The 13,260-nt window shown below is 38.6% G+C and overlaps 1 protein-coding gene across 1 annotated transcript; it reads right to left on the minus strand.

Moving 5' to 3' along the window:
- Positions 1 to 6,493: 6,493 nt before the first annotated feature.
- Positions 6,494 to 11,498, minus strand: LOC113779174 (putative disease resistance protein RGA1). Its single transcript, XM_027324668.1, has 2 exons — positions 11,482 to 11,498; positions 6,494 to 9,457 (listed from the first exon to the last, which is right to left on the minus strand). The coding sequence occupies exon 2, from the start codon at positions 9,445 to 9,447 to the stop codon at positions 6,616 to 6,618; it is 2,832 nt and encodes a 943-aa protein (XP_027180469.1). The 5' UTR covers positions 9,448 to 9,457; positions 11,482 to 11,498; the 3' UTR covers positions 6,494 to 6,615.
- Positions 11,499 to 13,260: the final 1,762 nt, after the last annotated feature.

Genomic DNA, 13,260 nt, shown 5'->3' on the forward strand with positions numbered 1-13,260 from the left:
CCATGAGTACTGTGTGACGGATCTGGATGCAGGGGATGCTCGCATAGGCAGGCAGGAATGCCAGGCTAGTTTGCTGGGAAGAATAAGGGGAGATAAGATAGCTAACTATACTGGGGTTAAAAACTTTGTGGCAAGTGCTTGGGGTTATCCGAGAGAGCTAAAGGTAACTGAACTAGGGCCAAACTTCTTCCAATTTGGAATTCAAGGGGAGGAAATTAGAGAAAGAATAATCAATGGAGGGCCTTGGATTTTAGACAATCAGTTACTTGTGTTGAGCAGATGGTACGAGGGGGTTGAGGATGATCCTAATGCCTTTAGTATAGCACCACTTTGGGTCCAAATGTGGAATCTTCCCCTACACTGCATATCAAAGGACGTAGGAAAGAAAGTGGGTGCAGTGTTTAAGGAAGTCAGGGAGGTGGTTATACCACAGAATGGAGGCAAAGAAGGAAAGCACCTGAAGGCTCTGGTCATGGTGAACATACTCCATCCTCTGCTTCGTGGAACAACAATCAAAATGAACGGTCAAAAGAGATGGATTAAGTTCAAATATGAAAGGTGTCCTGACTTCTGCTACACATGCGGGATAATAGGCCAGAGTGAAAAGAGCTGTCAGTCTAAGATACTAGTAGGAGATGATCTGCAAGAGAATCAGTATGGGCCATGGATGAGAGTACAATTTGGGAAATCTTCACCCCAAAAGGAGAAGAACTATTACAAATCTCCATCTAAGAGGCAATACTGGGGGGTGGAAAACGGGGAACTGGTAAGGAAAGATTCAAAGAGGCAGGAAGAGGAAAATGAATTCACAGTTCCAAGGGGAAAGGAAAGTCTGGAAGAAAGGAATAAAGGAAACAATAAACCAACGGAGAGAGTGGACCATATTCCAAGGAACTTGAATGGGGAACTACAGATTCAGGCTCTGGTCAGTAAGGAAAAGATAGTAGAAAATCAGGCAGATATGGACAAGGTGGAGGAAACAATCTTAGAGGAAGGTCTGGCAGGAGTCCAACACTCTAGCAGTAACACGATGATGGAGCTTCTAAAAGAGGTGGAAAGATGCAAGAAACCAGAATTCCAAGGGATTAAAGGAGATGATGAGATAATGATAGACAGGGAGTTGATAGAGTTAGAACAAACAGCTGATCTAAATATCCAAGCAGATGGCAGTTACAGTACTATGCCAAGCGAGGTACAAGGTAAAACTGAGTTCCAAAACAGCAAAGGCTCTCAAGTAGAACACTCCCAGAGACAGGACAGGAAAACAAGGAAAATAGCTAGGTTATTAATGGGAAGGGGCAGGAAGGCTTTGCAACAGATTGACAGCAATTGTCTGATCCAAGTAGGAACGGCCAAAAGGAAATTGGCTGTGGAAGATGAAGCCATGACAGACTCTGGGACCTGCGAACATATCCTGAAAAAAAGTAAAGGGGGAGACCAAGTTAGGGAAATAGAAGGAGTAAAGGAAGGGGTGGGTGCCAGCCTTCACTGGACCCCAAGTAATCCATGAAGGTTATGGTGTGGAACTGCCAAGGTGCTGGGAGCCCCTTGACAGTTCCCCATTTGAAGGAGTACAAGCGACTCCTCTCCCCAGAATTAATGTTTCTCTATGAAACTAAGAACAGGAAACAATATATGGAAAAGATCCAGAGGATCCTATATTATGAGCACAGCTATATAGTGGAATCGATGAACAAGGCAGGAGGTATGGTCCTATACTGGAGTGCACATACTAAAATATTGCAGGTACAACACACGGCCTTCACTCTAGAGGCTCACATAGAGGACCAAAGCAGCAATAGTGATTGGTGGATAGTAGGGATCTATGCTAGTTGTGATGATTCTATAAGGAAACAACAGTGGTCAGTCATTCAAAGAAGGAAACACTTATGGGGTAACAAATGGATAATTACAGGGGATTTCAATGATATTTGTTCCAATGAGGAAAAGTGGGGAGGAAGAAAAAGAGAAGAATGGACTTTCTCTGACTTCAGGAACTTTATCCATGAAAATCAGCTGATTGACATTGGTTATGAAGGGCAGCCTTGGACATGGAGTAATAACTGGGAAGGGGACGGTGAGATTAAACAAAGGCTTGATAGATCATTGAGCAGTGTAGAATGGAACCTGAAATTTGGAAAAGCAAAATGCACTCACCTGAAATCCTATGCGTCTGATCACAGTGCTCTACTTTTGGATACTATCCCCATGGAAAGAAACAGGAAAAAAAGATTCTTTTTTTGACAAAAGGTGGCTTCAGAACGAAGGAATAGTTCAAGTTATCAAGGAAGCTTGGGACAAGAGGGTAGAGGGATCCAGGATGTTTCAGGTTAAGACAAAAGTGAGGAATTGCAGAATTGCCTTACTTAGATGGAGCAACAATAATAACAGGAACTCTAAGGAAAGGATTGAGAGTATAAAGCAAAAGCTGGAGCAGATTCAAGGAACTTCACTGGCAAGTATAAGGAAGGAAAAGGCATCTCTCAAAATGCAGCTGAAGGAAGCTTACAGGGATGAGGAAATGTTTTGGAGCCAAAAAGCCAGACTCAAATGGCTACAAGAAGGAGACAAGAATACTCATTTTTTCCATGCACAGGTAAACAGTAGAAGAAAGGTGAACAGAATGCAGAAACTACAAAAGGAAGATGGTACATGGACAGAAAATGAGGATGAATTGGGAACTGAAATTGGTAACTACTACAGGCAACTCTTCACCAAATCTACCGAGAGTAGTAACCATGAGATTATAGATGGAATCCCAAAATCCATTTCTGAGGCTATGAACCAGGATCTAACTAAGGCAGTAACAGAAGAGGAAATCAAATCTGCAATTTTCTCTATGGATAGCAACAAGGCTCCTGGTATAGATGGGATGTCCCCCCTTTTTTTCCAAAAATTCTGGGATATAATCAAAGGAGATCTGGTAAATGCTATTAAAAGTTTTTTTCATTCTGGCAACATGCTAAAGGCTATTAACCATGCCATCATTTCCCTGATTCCAAAGGTTCCATGCCCCATTAACATCAAACAATACAGACCCATTAGCCTCTGTAGTGTGATTTACAAAGTTATTGCAAAGATTCTAGTCAATAGGCTCAAACCCATTCTGCATCATTGTATTAGCATGAATCAATCTGCCTTCATTCCTGGGAGACACATTCTTGATAACATCATTATCTCTCATGAATACTTGCATCATCTCAAAAATAAAAGGTATGGTAAGGATGCATTTATGGCTGTGAAACTTGATATGTCCAAGGCTTATGACAGAGTTGAATGGCAATTTTTGCAAGATATAATGGGAAAAATGGGATTCTGTGAGAAATGGATAACATGGATAATGAAGTGCATAAATACAGTCTCTTTCTCCTTTAATATCAATGGTGAGTGTAAGGAATACATTGTACCTGAAAGAGGGTTAAGACAAGGTGATCCTCTGTCACCTTACTTATTCCTCATTTGTTCAGAAGGCTTCTCTAGCCTGTTGAAGAAAGCAACGCTGACAAGAAGTATGGCAGGCATGAAGATAAGCAGACATGGTCCCTCTATAACCCACCTCTTCTTCGCTGATGATTCCCTGATCTTTTGTAAAGCCAACTCTCAAGAAGCAAAGGAGCTGAAGAGGATACTAGAGGTATATGAACAAGAATCTGGGCAGATGGTTAACTTAGACAAGTCCAGTGTTTTTTTTAGCAAAAATGTGGATGCAGCAACTAAGGAGGAAGTATGTATGGAACTAGGAGGTATTCGACTAGTAACACAAGGGAAATACTTAGGATTGCCCATGGTGATTTCAAGGTCTAAGGGACAGCTGTTTGGCTACATAAAGGATAACATTAGAAGAAGAATGCTAAGCTGGAAAAACAAGCTTCTAAGCTCAGCTGGGAAAGAAATTTTGATCAAAGCTGTGTCTATGGCAATGCCTAATTATACAATGTCTTGTTTCAAACTTCCTTGCAGATTATGCAAAGAGATCAGCTCCATGCTTTCCAACTTCTGGTGGGGAGAAAAAGACAACAAGAATAAGGTGCATTGGGTAGCCTGGAACAGATGACAAGGGAGAAAAAACAAGGTGGTTTGGGATTCCAAGAGATTCAAAGTTTCAACAGAGCTTTGCTGGCTAAACAGATTTGGAGAGTCATCAGAAATCCAAATCTGTTATCCAGCAGAATTCTGAAAAGCAAGTATTTTCCAAATTGCAGTATCTTGGACTCCAGAATCCCCAACAATGCATCATGGTTTTGGAAAAGCATCATGAGTGCAAGAGAAGAGCTTCAATGGGGAATATGAAAAAGGATAGGGAATGGCCTTTCTACTAGAATCTGGGAGGATCAATGGATTCCTAATCAAAATGTAGGAAGGCCAATCACAATCAAGCCAGAAGACTGCCAAGTTCAGAAAGTTGCTGATTTGATAGAAGGCTACAGGTGGAATAGAAACCTCATTTTCAAAAACTTCAAACAGGAGGATGCTGAAAACATTCTCAAGATTCCCATAAGCATCACAGGAAGAGAGGACAATATCTTCTGGACAGAAAATCAGAAAGGGGAATACACGATGCAATCAGGCTACAAGGCAATCCGAGCTAAGACAGAACAGGAGGATAGAGGGAGAAGAGAAGGAATTGAGACTAGCTACAGACCCAGAAGGACTGACATGTGGAGAGTGCTGTGGAAACTGAAAATCAGTCACAAAGTTAAGCTCTTTATATGGAAAGGACTGAAAGAAGCAATTCCAGTCAAGGAATTAATTTGGAGAAGGATGTCTAAAGGAGACCCTATATGCTCAGGCTGTGGGGAGGAGCTAGAAACATTGGAACATCTTCTCCTGATGTGCAAGAAAGCTAAGGAGATCTGGAAAGTTGCACCAGTACAGTGGGATGGGATTCAGGAGCTTAATGGGAATTTCAACAGATGGTGGGCTGCATTATCCGAAGCAATTCAGAGAGATCAAGGGATAGACCATATATCTCTTACAGCTTATATACTGTGGCATATCTGGAAAAGTAGGAATGATAAAGAGTTTAACAACAAAACTCATGAGCCAGCACAAGTGATCACCAAAGCCTGGAATGCATGGATGGAGTTCAATGACGGGACCAAAAAGACTAGGAGCTGTAGCATTGAATCAACAACAGTTTCACTTCAGAGGAACGAACAAGGAATTAGCCAAACTCCAGACAACAGAACAGCAGGAATGCAGTTAAGAGTAGCTACCAGGTGGAACAAGGCATCAAAGTCCATTGGATATGGCATTGTGGCAGCTGATTGCAGAGGGCAGGATGTGATGGGATGGAAAATGAGAGAAAGAGAAAGCTCAAACCAAGTTCAACATGAAGCTGAAGGTGTTAAATGGGCCCTGATCAAAGCAGCAGAACAAGGATGGAGGTTGGTATGCATTGGAGTACTTAATACGGACCTTCTGCAGCAAATACAGGGAACAAAAACAGCAGGCTTGTGGTTAGCTACCCTAATAGAGGACATACGCGAGCTAAGTAAGATGTTTTACAAATGCTCCTTTTGCATAGGAAAATCTAGAATGAACGATCTAAGTTGTTTGTTTAGTGCTCAAGCTTTGAGCAATTATTTTGATGTAGAATGGGTTAACCCCAATCTATAGTGCAAAATGCACTTTGTATAGCATCGAGCTAGTCTCGTCTGTGTATAAACCCCTTCCAATCAATATATTCCTATCGTTTCGATAAAAAAAAAAAAAAAAAAAAAGAGAAACTAAAGTTCAGCCATCTGAAGATACTTGTTTGCTTGCCTTTCGCCCAGATAGTTAAACTGTAAAGTTAGGTTCCTTGTCCCTCCTAGTGAGCCAAATGTTGAAAGGCAAAGATACATTTTTTTTTTATTAATTAGTTGTTTGCTTTTGAGACCTGCAAGGTTTCTTAATTTTTGACCAATGATTCATTTGTAAAATTTCAACAGTTAATCCTGCTATGTTGCAAAGTCCAATCTCTCTCTCTCCCTAATGCAACTCTGGTCTCCTATATTTGGATCTTTCCTTGAAGAAACTTAGGTCACTACCAGAAAGATCAAAAGAGACTGTTGGCACAGTTGCCATTTCTGCCTTGGGCTACTTTACGCCATGGTCCCAATTGTTTGCATCCATAAGAATGCAATAGTTTGATTGCGGTTTATAGGTTCATTAAGAAGAGGAAGGTGCCAGTGCTGAAAATTGCAATGATTTGATGCAAAATTAACTAAGTGCACTCGGAATATTTTGGTTGCATTGTAAAACCTAGAAGTTTGGGGTGCTAAAACTTCAATTTGTGATTATTGTTATCAACTATTAGATATATTGAAGACATACACTTTAAAGATATGTGTTTGAAACATAATATAATAGGGGAAAAAAGTCTTTAAATTTATGCACATGAATAAACGCATCAATGTATACTTTGACAAACATAATTATAAAATGGAAAATTTTAAATTGTGAAACATTTATTGTATTTAAATTAAGAATGTGGATCCTATCTATTGGCAATCAGAGTGGCTCATGGCAATAAAATCGAGACCTTTTTTTTTTTTTTGAAGTCATTGAGACTTAAATGACGTGGGGTTAGAGTCCCTTGTTATTTTTTAGTATAATTTTTACGTAGACCACTCAATATTTGAGTTCCTCTGGCAGAGCTGTCGCGTTTGACCCTTGGATGCTTAGTTGAGTCAGGGATTTGAGGGCTGTAGTCCCCATTGAGGGACTCACCAAATTAAAGCAGTCGAACAAATGGTGTTCTTTTGGCAGAGACCCCAGCTTGGGACATTCCTTGATGGTCAACGTCTTCAAAGCCGTGAGGCTAGCCAAGCTTCTGGGTAAGGCTCGCAGATCCCATATAAACCTAATTTCCAGGGATTCAAGAAGACTAAGATTTTGTAGCATCTCTTCTAGAAAACAACTCAATTCTGGAATGTCCTCAATTATAAGGGAGTTAAGACTAGTGAGATTGGAGATTGAAGCCCATGCCATGTTCCGGCACATATTGACGTCTAACTCCTTTAGGGACGGCATACGTGGCAATGGCAATGTCAACGTTGGGCAATCAACAAAAGACAAGGATTGAAGTTGAGAGAATACTCCTGGAGTAACTTGGACTTCTCTTCCTAACATTCCTTTTAGGTTGGGCATGTTCCATAACACCAGTGCTTTTAACATTCCTTTTGGATTGTCAGTAGCAGCAGTGGCGGTACTCTCCTGGGCCCCAACTATATACTCCGGTGCACTGTTGAACACACGAACAGTTGTTACAGTTGAAATCCAAGATGGAAATGATGAACCGTTGAAGCCTTCTATGTGCAGAAATTGAAGGATGGGGGAGGGTTTAAGGGCTTCAAGCACTTCCTCATCATTGTAACGTTGAAGCATTCTTTCAGAATCCCAATTAAAATACAAACACAACCTGCGGAGACTCTGTTTTCCAATTAACCAAGCTTCTTCTGCATCCTTTTTATCTTCAACCCTCTCAAGGTGCCTAATTGATAGCTCTCCTCTAAGCATATTTAAGCCTCGCAACTCACTTAGTTGGAAGCCTTTTTTGCCACCCAGGACGACCATACTCAACGTCCGCAACCAACTCAACTCCCCAATTCCACTTGGTATGTGAGTCAAATTCCAGCACCCCCGTAGACAAAGATGTCGAAGATTTCTGAGGAATCTCATGCCCTTGGGTAAACTCCGAAGATGTTCACAATCATTTAGGTTTAAAATTTGCAAATTCCACAGGCCACAAATTGAATTGGGTAGTTCAACAATGTGAGATCCTGAAAGATTTACTGCAGGTGGCAGCTTTGAAAACCTTTTTTCCCACCATGCTGTCCTTACAATGAGCACTCTCAGGGAACCACATTTTGACAAGAAAGAAGAGTACCGGTCAGTGCCTCTCATTCTTCTAATAGGAAAAGCCACTATTTGCTGATCATATGGGAAATCCAATGTCAAATGCCTATTGGTTCTAATTGTTCCACCGTCTTTAGCCTCCATTAATGATTGAGCCAGATCATGGACAAGGTTAGGCATCACAAAAGTAAGGACATTGCCAGACTCATCTTTCTTCACGGCTTGGAACAGTGATCTATGATGCAGTTCAGTCAGCACAGCATCACCAACATCTTCCACTTCCATCGTTCCATTAGATGAAATCAATCCATTTGCCATCCACAAATGTATTACCTCCTCTTTTTCAATTTCAGATCCCTTGGAAAATACAGCACAATATGCAAAGCAGCCTCTCAACTCCACCGGAAGATTAAGGTAGCTCAATCTCAATGCGGGCAAGATATCTGTTTCATCTTGAGGTAAGTTCCCAAGCTCACTACATACGGAGTTCCATACATTTTCTTCCCTTTCAAATCGTAGCAAGCCTCCAAGAGCCTTTGCAGCCAGCGGAAGACCACCACATTTTTTCACAATCTCTTTTCCGATAACTACAAGGTTAGGATATTCTTCAGCCTCTTGATAGCCGAATGCCCGTTGCCTAAATAGTGACCAACACTCATTCGCTGACAAACTCGACAGATAATATGTTTGTAATGTGCCCATTATTGTGGCAACCTTCTCCATGTGAGTTGTCGTGACAATTGAACTACCTTTTGATCCGCATTGCAGAACAGATTTCAAATCCTCCCATTCCTGTGGATTCTCATTCCAGACATCATCCAGTACAATCAAGTATCTTTTCCCTCTCAATAACTCTTGAAGCTTTCTTTGGAGAGTATCCAAGGGTAAGTCTCCCATAGAAGTCCCTTTTGCAGACTCAATTAAGGCTTTTATAATGCTCTTCACATCAAATTTCTCTGAAACCCAAGCCCATAGTTTTGGCTTAAAAGGCTCGGCTAGGTTCTCATCATTAAACACCAATTGGGCAAGTGTTGTCTTTCCAAGGCCTCCAACACCCACTATAGGGAGCACTGATACATTTTGATTATCTCTGACGTGATTCACCAATGTTTTCACAATCTCGTCTTTCTCCTCGTCCCTTCCAAGGACTAGATCAGGTTCGTTTAGCAAGGAACCAATCTCACGTATTGCAGTGGAATCAACCAGAAAGTGGTTGCTCAATCCAAGTTTTATTCTCTCATCAGCAACTGCATCAAATTTTCCAATGATTTTCTTCATCCTTGCTCCAATCCTGTGCCGAAACCATATGTTTGATGTTGCTGGAAGACAATCCAATACATTGCTCGGCTCTCTCGAGACTTCGGTTGCATAATCATCTAATATGTCATCGACTTCATAAGCAATAAGATTGAGCTTGTGCAGCCAAAGTTGAATTGCCTTGTTAGTAAATTGCTTATTTTCGGCATCTTCAATCACTGCTTTGGTTGTTGATAGCAAGCTTGAAAGCTTTTGTATCTCTGTTTCAATACCACAAAGCAATCCAAGCTCCTCCTGGATTGGAGAATTCAGGGATTTTACCAGACTTTCCAGCAGCAACACTTCCATCAAGTGTGACCTGAAAATTACAAATAATGAAAGGGAAGTGGACTTTAATTAAGTTCCTAGGGGCAAGGAGAGGGATGTCAAAAAGAAAAGGACAATTTTTTTTTTTTGTACAAGTAAATGTAGAAAAGCTCGATATCATCAAATGCAGAACGAAATGTTTTGAACCTTATGATAAAAAATAAAATAAAATAAAAACGTTCTCATATTAGACAGCCTGTTGTTATTTTGGAAAGCATTAGACAGCCATCGGTCACCTGGCATATTAATCCAAAAAAAAAAAAACAAATTCTTGCGGAACACAAAAAAATTCTGGTGAAAGATAAACTAAAATTAATCAAAATCTGAAGAGATAGGAAAATTCTATGGTCCTTTCAAGCGATCATTGCCACAATCTTTGTCCCTAAGAGATGATTAGTGATTCAAATTATGAATTTTTGAAAATATTACAAATTAAAGGTACAAAAACATTATTATTTCACCATCAAACGGTGAATTTAATTTGAGAATATGACCAAAAGGACTCTTAAAATCTGCCGGAAAGATAACCAAATACCTTCATCAAGTTTAAATAATTAAATATTTTACTCTTCTTATTTCTTTCATGAAATATAGCATTCAAAATAATTATGTACAAAGAAACACGGGTCATGTACAAAGCACTTTTTGCAATGGAGACGGCCCATTATAACGGACATAGTAGTAGTAGGTAAGGGGTCACTATTTGTTATTGAAGAAACAAAAGTAGGGTGAAATTGCTTATGAGTTTCCTAAAAATTGCGTGAATTTCTTTTTTTTAAAAAAATTCCTTGAGTTTTAACAATAATTGAACCTGTTGACTTAAAGAAAGTAGATCGAAATACTATGACTAACTTTAAGTATCTTGTAGAGAAATCCTAACCGGTGCAATCAAATCACCACATTTTCTTCTGTTTATGTCCCGTCACCACAATTATTTTTTTTTTGTCTTTTTTGAGAGGGGGGGGGGGGTTTAAGCAAAAATATGATGAAAATTAGAAAGCAAGTATGTCAACCTAGAGTTTCCTACTCCAACCATTCCCTTCCAAAAGATAGATTATTCATCTATACATCCATAACGGACAAGAGGAATTTATTCTAAAACTTACTTAGTATTTCTTTAAAAAAAAACTACACAATAAAATTTGAGTGTCTAAAACAAATTAGCATACAAACTCTGAAAATTACTATGGTAGGAACATAAAACTTGAAATCTCAAAAAACAGCATTACGTTGAAAGGAAAAGTGTAAAAAATAAAGAAGCCAATAGTGCTTGATTTTTTTTTTTTTTTTGGAGCAAAACTGTGCAACTTTATATAGAAGATTAGCAAAATTGACAAAGCCTTAGTAATATTAGAAGGAAAAATTTAAGTATTGAAAAGCACATTTAACAAAAAGCCTAAAAGTAATGTTTGCAGGGAGTACAGTGGTTTTTACCCTATAATTAATTTATTGGTACCCTATAATTAATGATGATGCAAGAGATTACGGATCGATACATTTATGAATTTAAGTGACGCATTAGCCGGATCATCAAAATTTATGAATAAAAGCCATAATAGATCCAGAGTTTAGAAGTTTAATTCATGATGCATTAATTAGTTGACATATGGATCGTATATATTGTCTTTTTCTATAATGTAAACGATTCATATTGCACTGTACTATTTTCAGTGATTTCTTATCGGTTTCAGGAAAATAATACTCCAAATGATTCATATGTACAAAGAAAATTACCCAAACTAATATGATACACCAAGAATAACAGGAAGCAAAATCCCAGCCCTGGAAGCTACTCGGCAACATATAAAAGTATATGCTAGCAGAAGAATAAATATAAAAATACATGGAAGCCACATATATATTTCAACCAAAAATGTCTATAATAATAATAATAATAAAAAAAGCAATTCACCTGATCTGTTGGATTTGCAGAAATTCCCTTTATATGGTGAGGCTACGTTAAAAAAAAAACAACATTAAGTTTAAGGAAAATAAAAAAAAAAATTCAGCACTTACTTGAGAGAGAGAGAAGAAAGAAACCTCTGGGAGTAGCTGATCCGATGAATATGGGAAAATTCCCAGTGTATCGCGAAGCTACTTGATTACTCAAAGTAAAGTTTAAGAAACAATAATATTCGGAGACGATAATTTGAACCAATGTAGAAACAATTAGTGTTTGCAAGGCTTTTTGGCAATGGATATGGTCTCTTATTGTGGAGAAAGTAGTGAGTTTCCCGGCCGTGTTGTATTACAATTATTGAATGTGGTGGACCTATAGATTACAATTTTTCCATGCAATTGCATGATAAAGTAAAGCGAAAATATTGCTGCATGCCTTTCCAGGTTGTCTGGTGATAAACTTTAGAATTTTTCCAAGCAATGGGGGACCCAAATTAGATTCCATCCTACAAATTTGGTTCACGAGTGGGAACATGGAAGCTAACTGTGGACTTCACCGGTAGAAAAAGTGAAGGTTCATCATAACCATGCTTCTTTTGTTTTTGCTTACTTATACAGTTAATTTTTTTTTTTTTTTGTTCACAAGATTATTTTAAGTTGAAAATAAAGATACTAAAATGACATTATGAGAAATCCACAAGATAAAATGAAGCTAAAGATGGAGATGTTAAAATAAGTTTTAGGACACGTTATATCAACCTAATATTTGGAAGTCTTACGGGTGATATAGAATAAGGGGCATTATCTTGCGATCTTGGGTTAATTACTTAGAATATTAACAAAAAAAAATGCACATCTAGTTGTCTGGCAAGGGGTGTTTCTACAACCATTGCCCGGCAGCAAAAGTCCAAATTTAAAAAAAAAAAAAAATCATTGTCAGCTTGGCAGCAGTGAAATTTTTTTTTTTAAGCCCGGCAGCCAGTGTCAGTGCTGCCAGGCTGCACCGGCCGGCTGCTGCCCAAATATTTTTTTTAAAAAAATATTTTTAAAAAAATCCAATTGCATTATCTTATCCTCCGAAAAGATCAAGGATGGGGGGTACCACTCCACCTGAAAAAGATCTTCAATTCCATATTCTTATTCTTTCTTCACAGCAGTTGCATGCAAGGACAAGTCCATCCTGCCAAAAATCTTAAGAGAAGAAAGTGACTCTGAAAGCCCTCTCGGGCCACTGACTCTGGCCAGCCGCAGAATTTCTCTTGCTTCCTTTTTAGTTTTTACTCCTTGAGGATTCCCATTCTGTGTAATTTTTTAGAACTTCTTTTTGTGAGAATGTATACTGTACTTGACAGATATCTTTGTCCGAGGAGAAGTATGACGCAAGAAGCCAAAAAGGAGTGTGAAAATTTAACGCAAGATAGTAAATATGGCAGCACTGACTCTGGCTGCCAATTTTTTTTAAAAAAAAAAAAAAAAAATTCAACAACGCCCGGTAGCAGTGGTTTTTAAAAAAAAAAAAAAAAAAAAAAAATTGGGCTTTTGCTGTCGGGCTGTGGCAGCAATAGTTATAGAATATAATAGAAATGGTCCTTGTCAGATTATTAGATGTCCAATTTTTCTTTTTTTTTTTTTGTTAATATTCTAAGTAATTAGCCGCGATCTTGAACTAATTGAAAAGGTTGAAACATTGGCCAATGGGGCACTAAATTATTGTCGTTTTTGTCCTAGTAGTTGTCAACAAGAGTTGGCTCAAATAATAAGGTTTAAGTATTTTGTAGGAGTATTGTTTTCAAGCCCCATCCTTAATATCTTTTTCCTGGTAGGCTATTTGTAGTTACAACCATATCTCATGTGTTATGTAGAAAATAACAAACTATTTTTATCCTAATTTTTTTT

Source organism: Coffea eugenioides, chromosome 8 (genome assembly GCF_003713205.1).
Source record: "Coffea eugenioides isolate CCC68of chromosome 8, Ceug_1.0, whole genome shotgun sequence".
In the NCBI taxonomy this organism is placed as follows: Eukaryota; Viridiplantae; Streptophyta; class Magnoliopsida; order Gentianales; family Rubiaceae; genus Coffea; species Coffea eugenioides.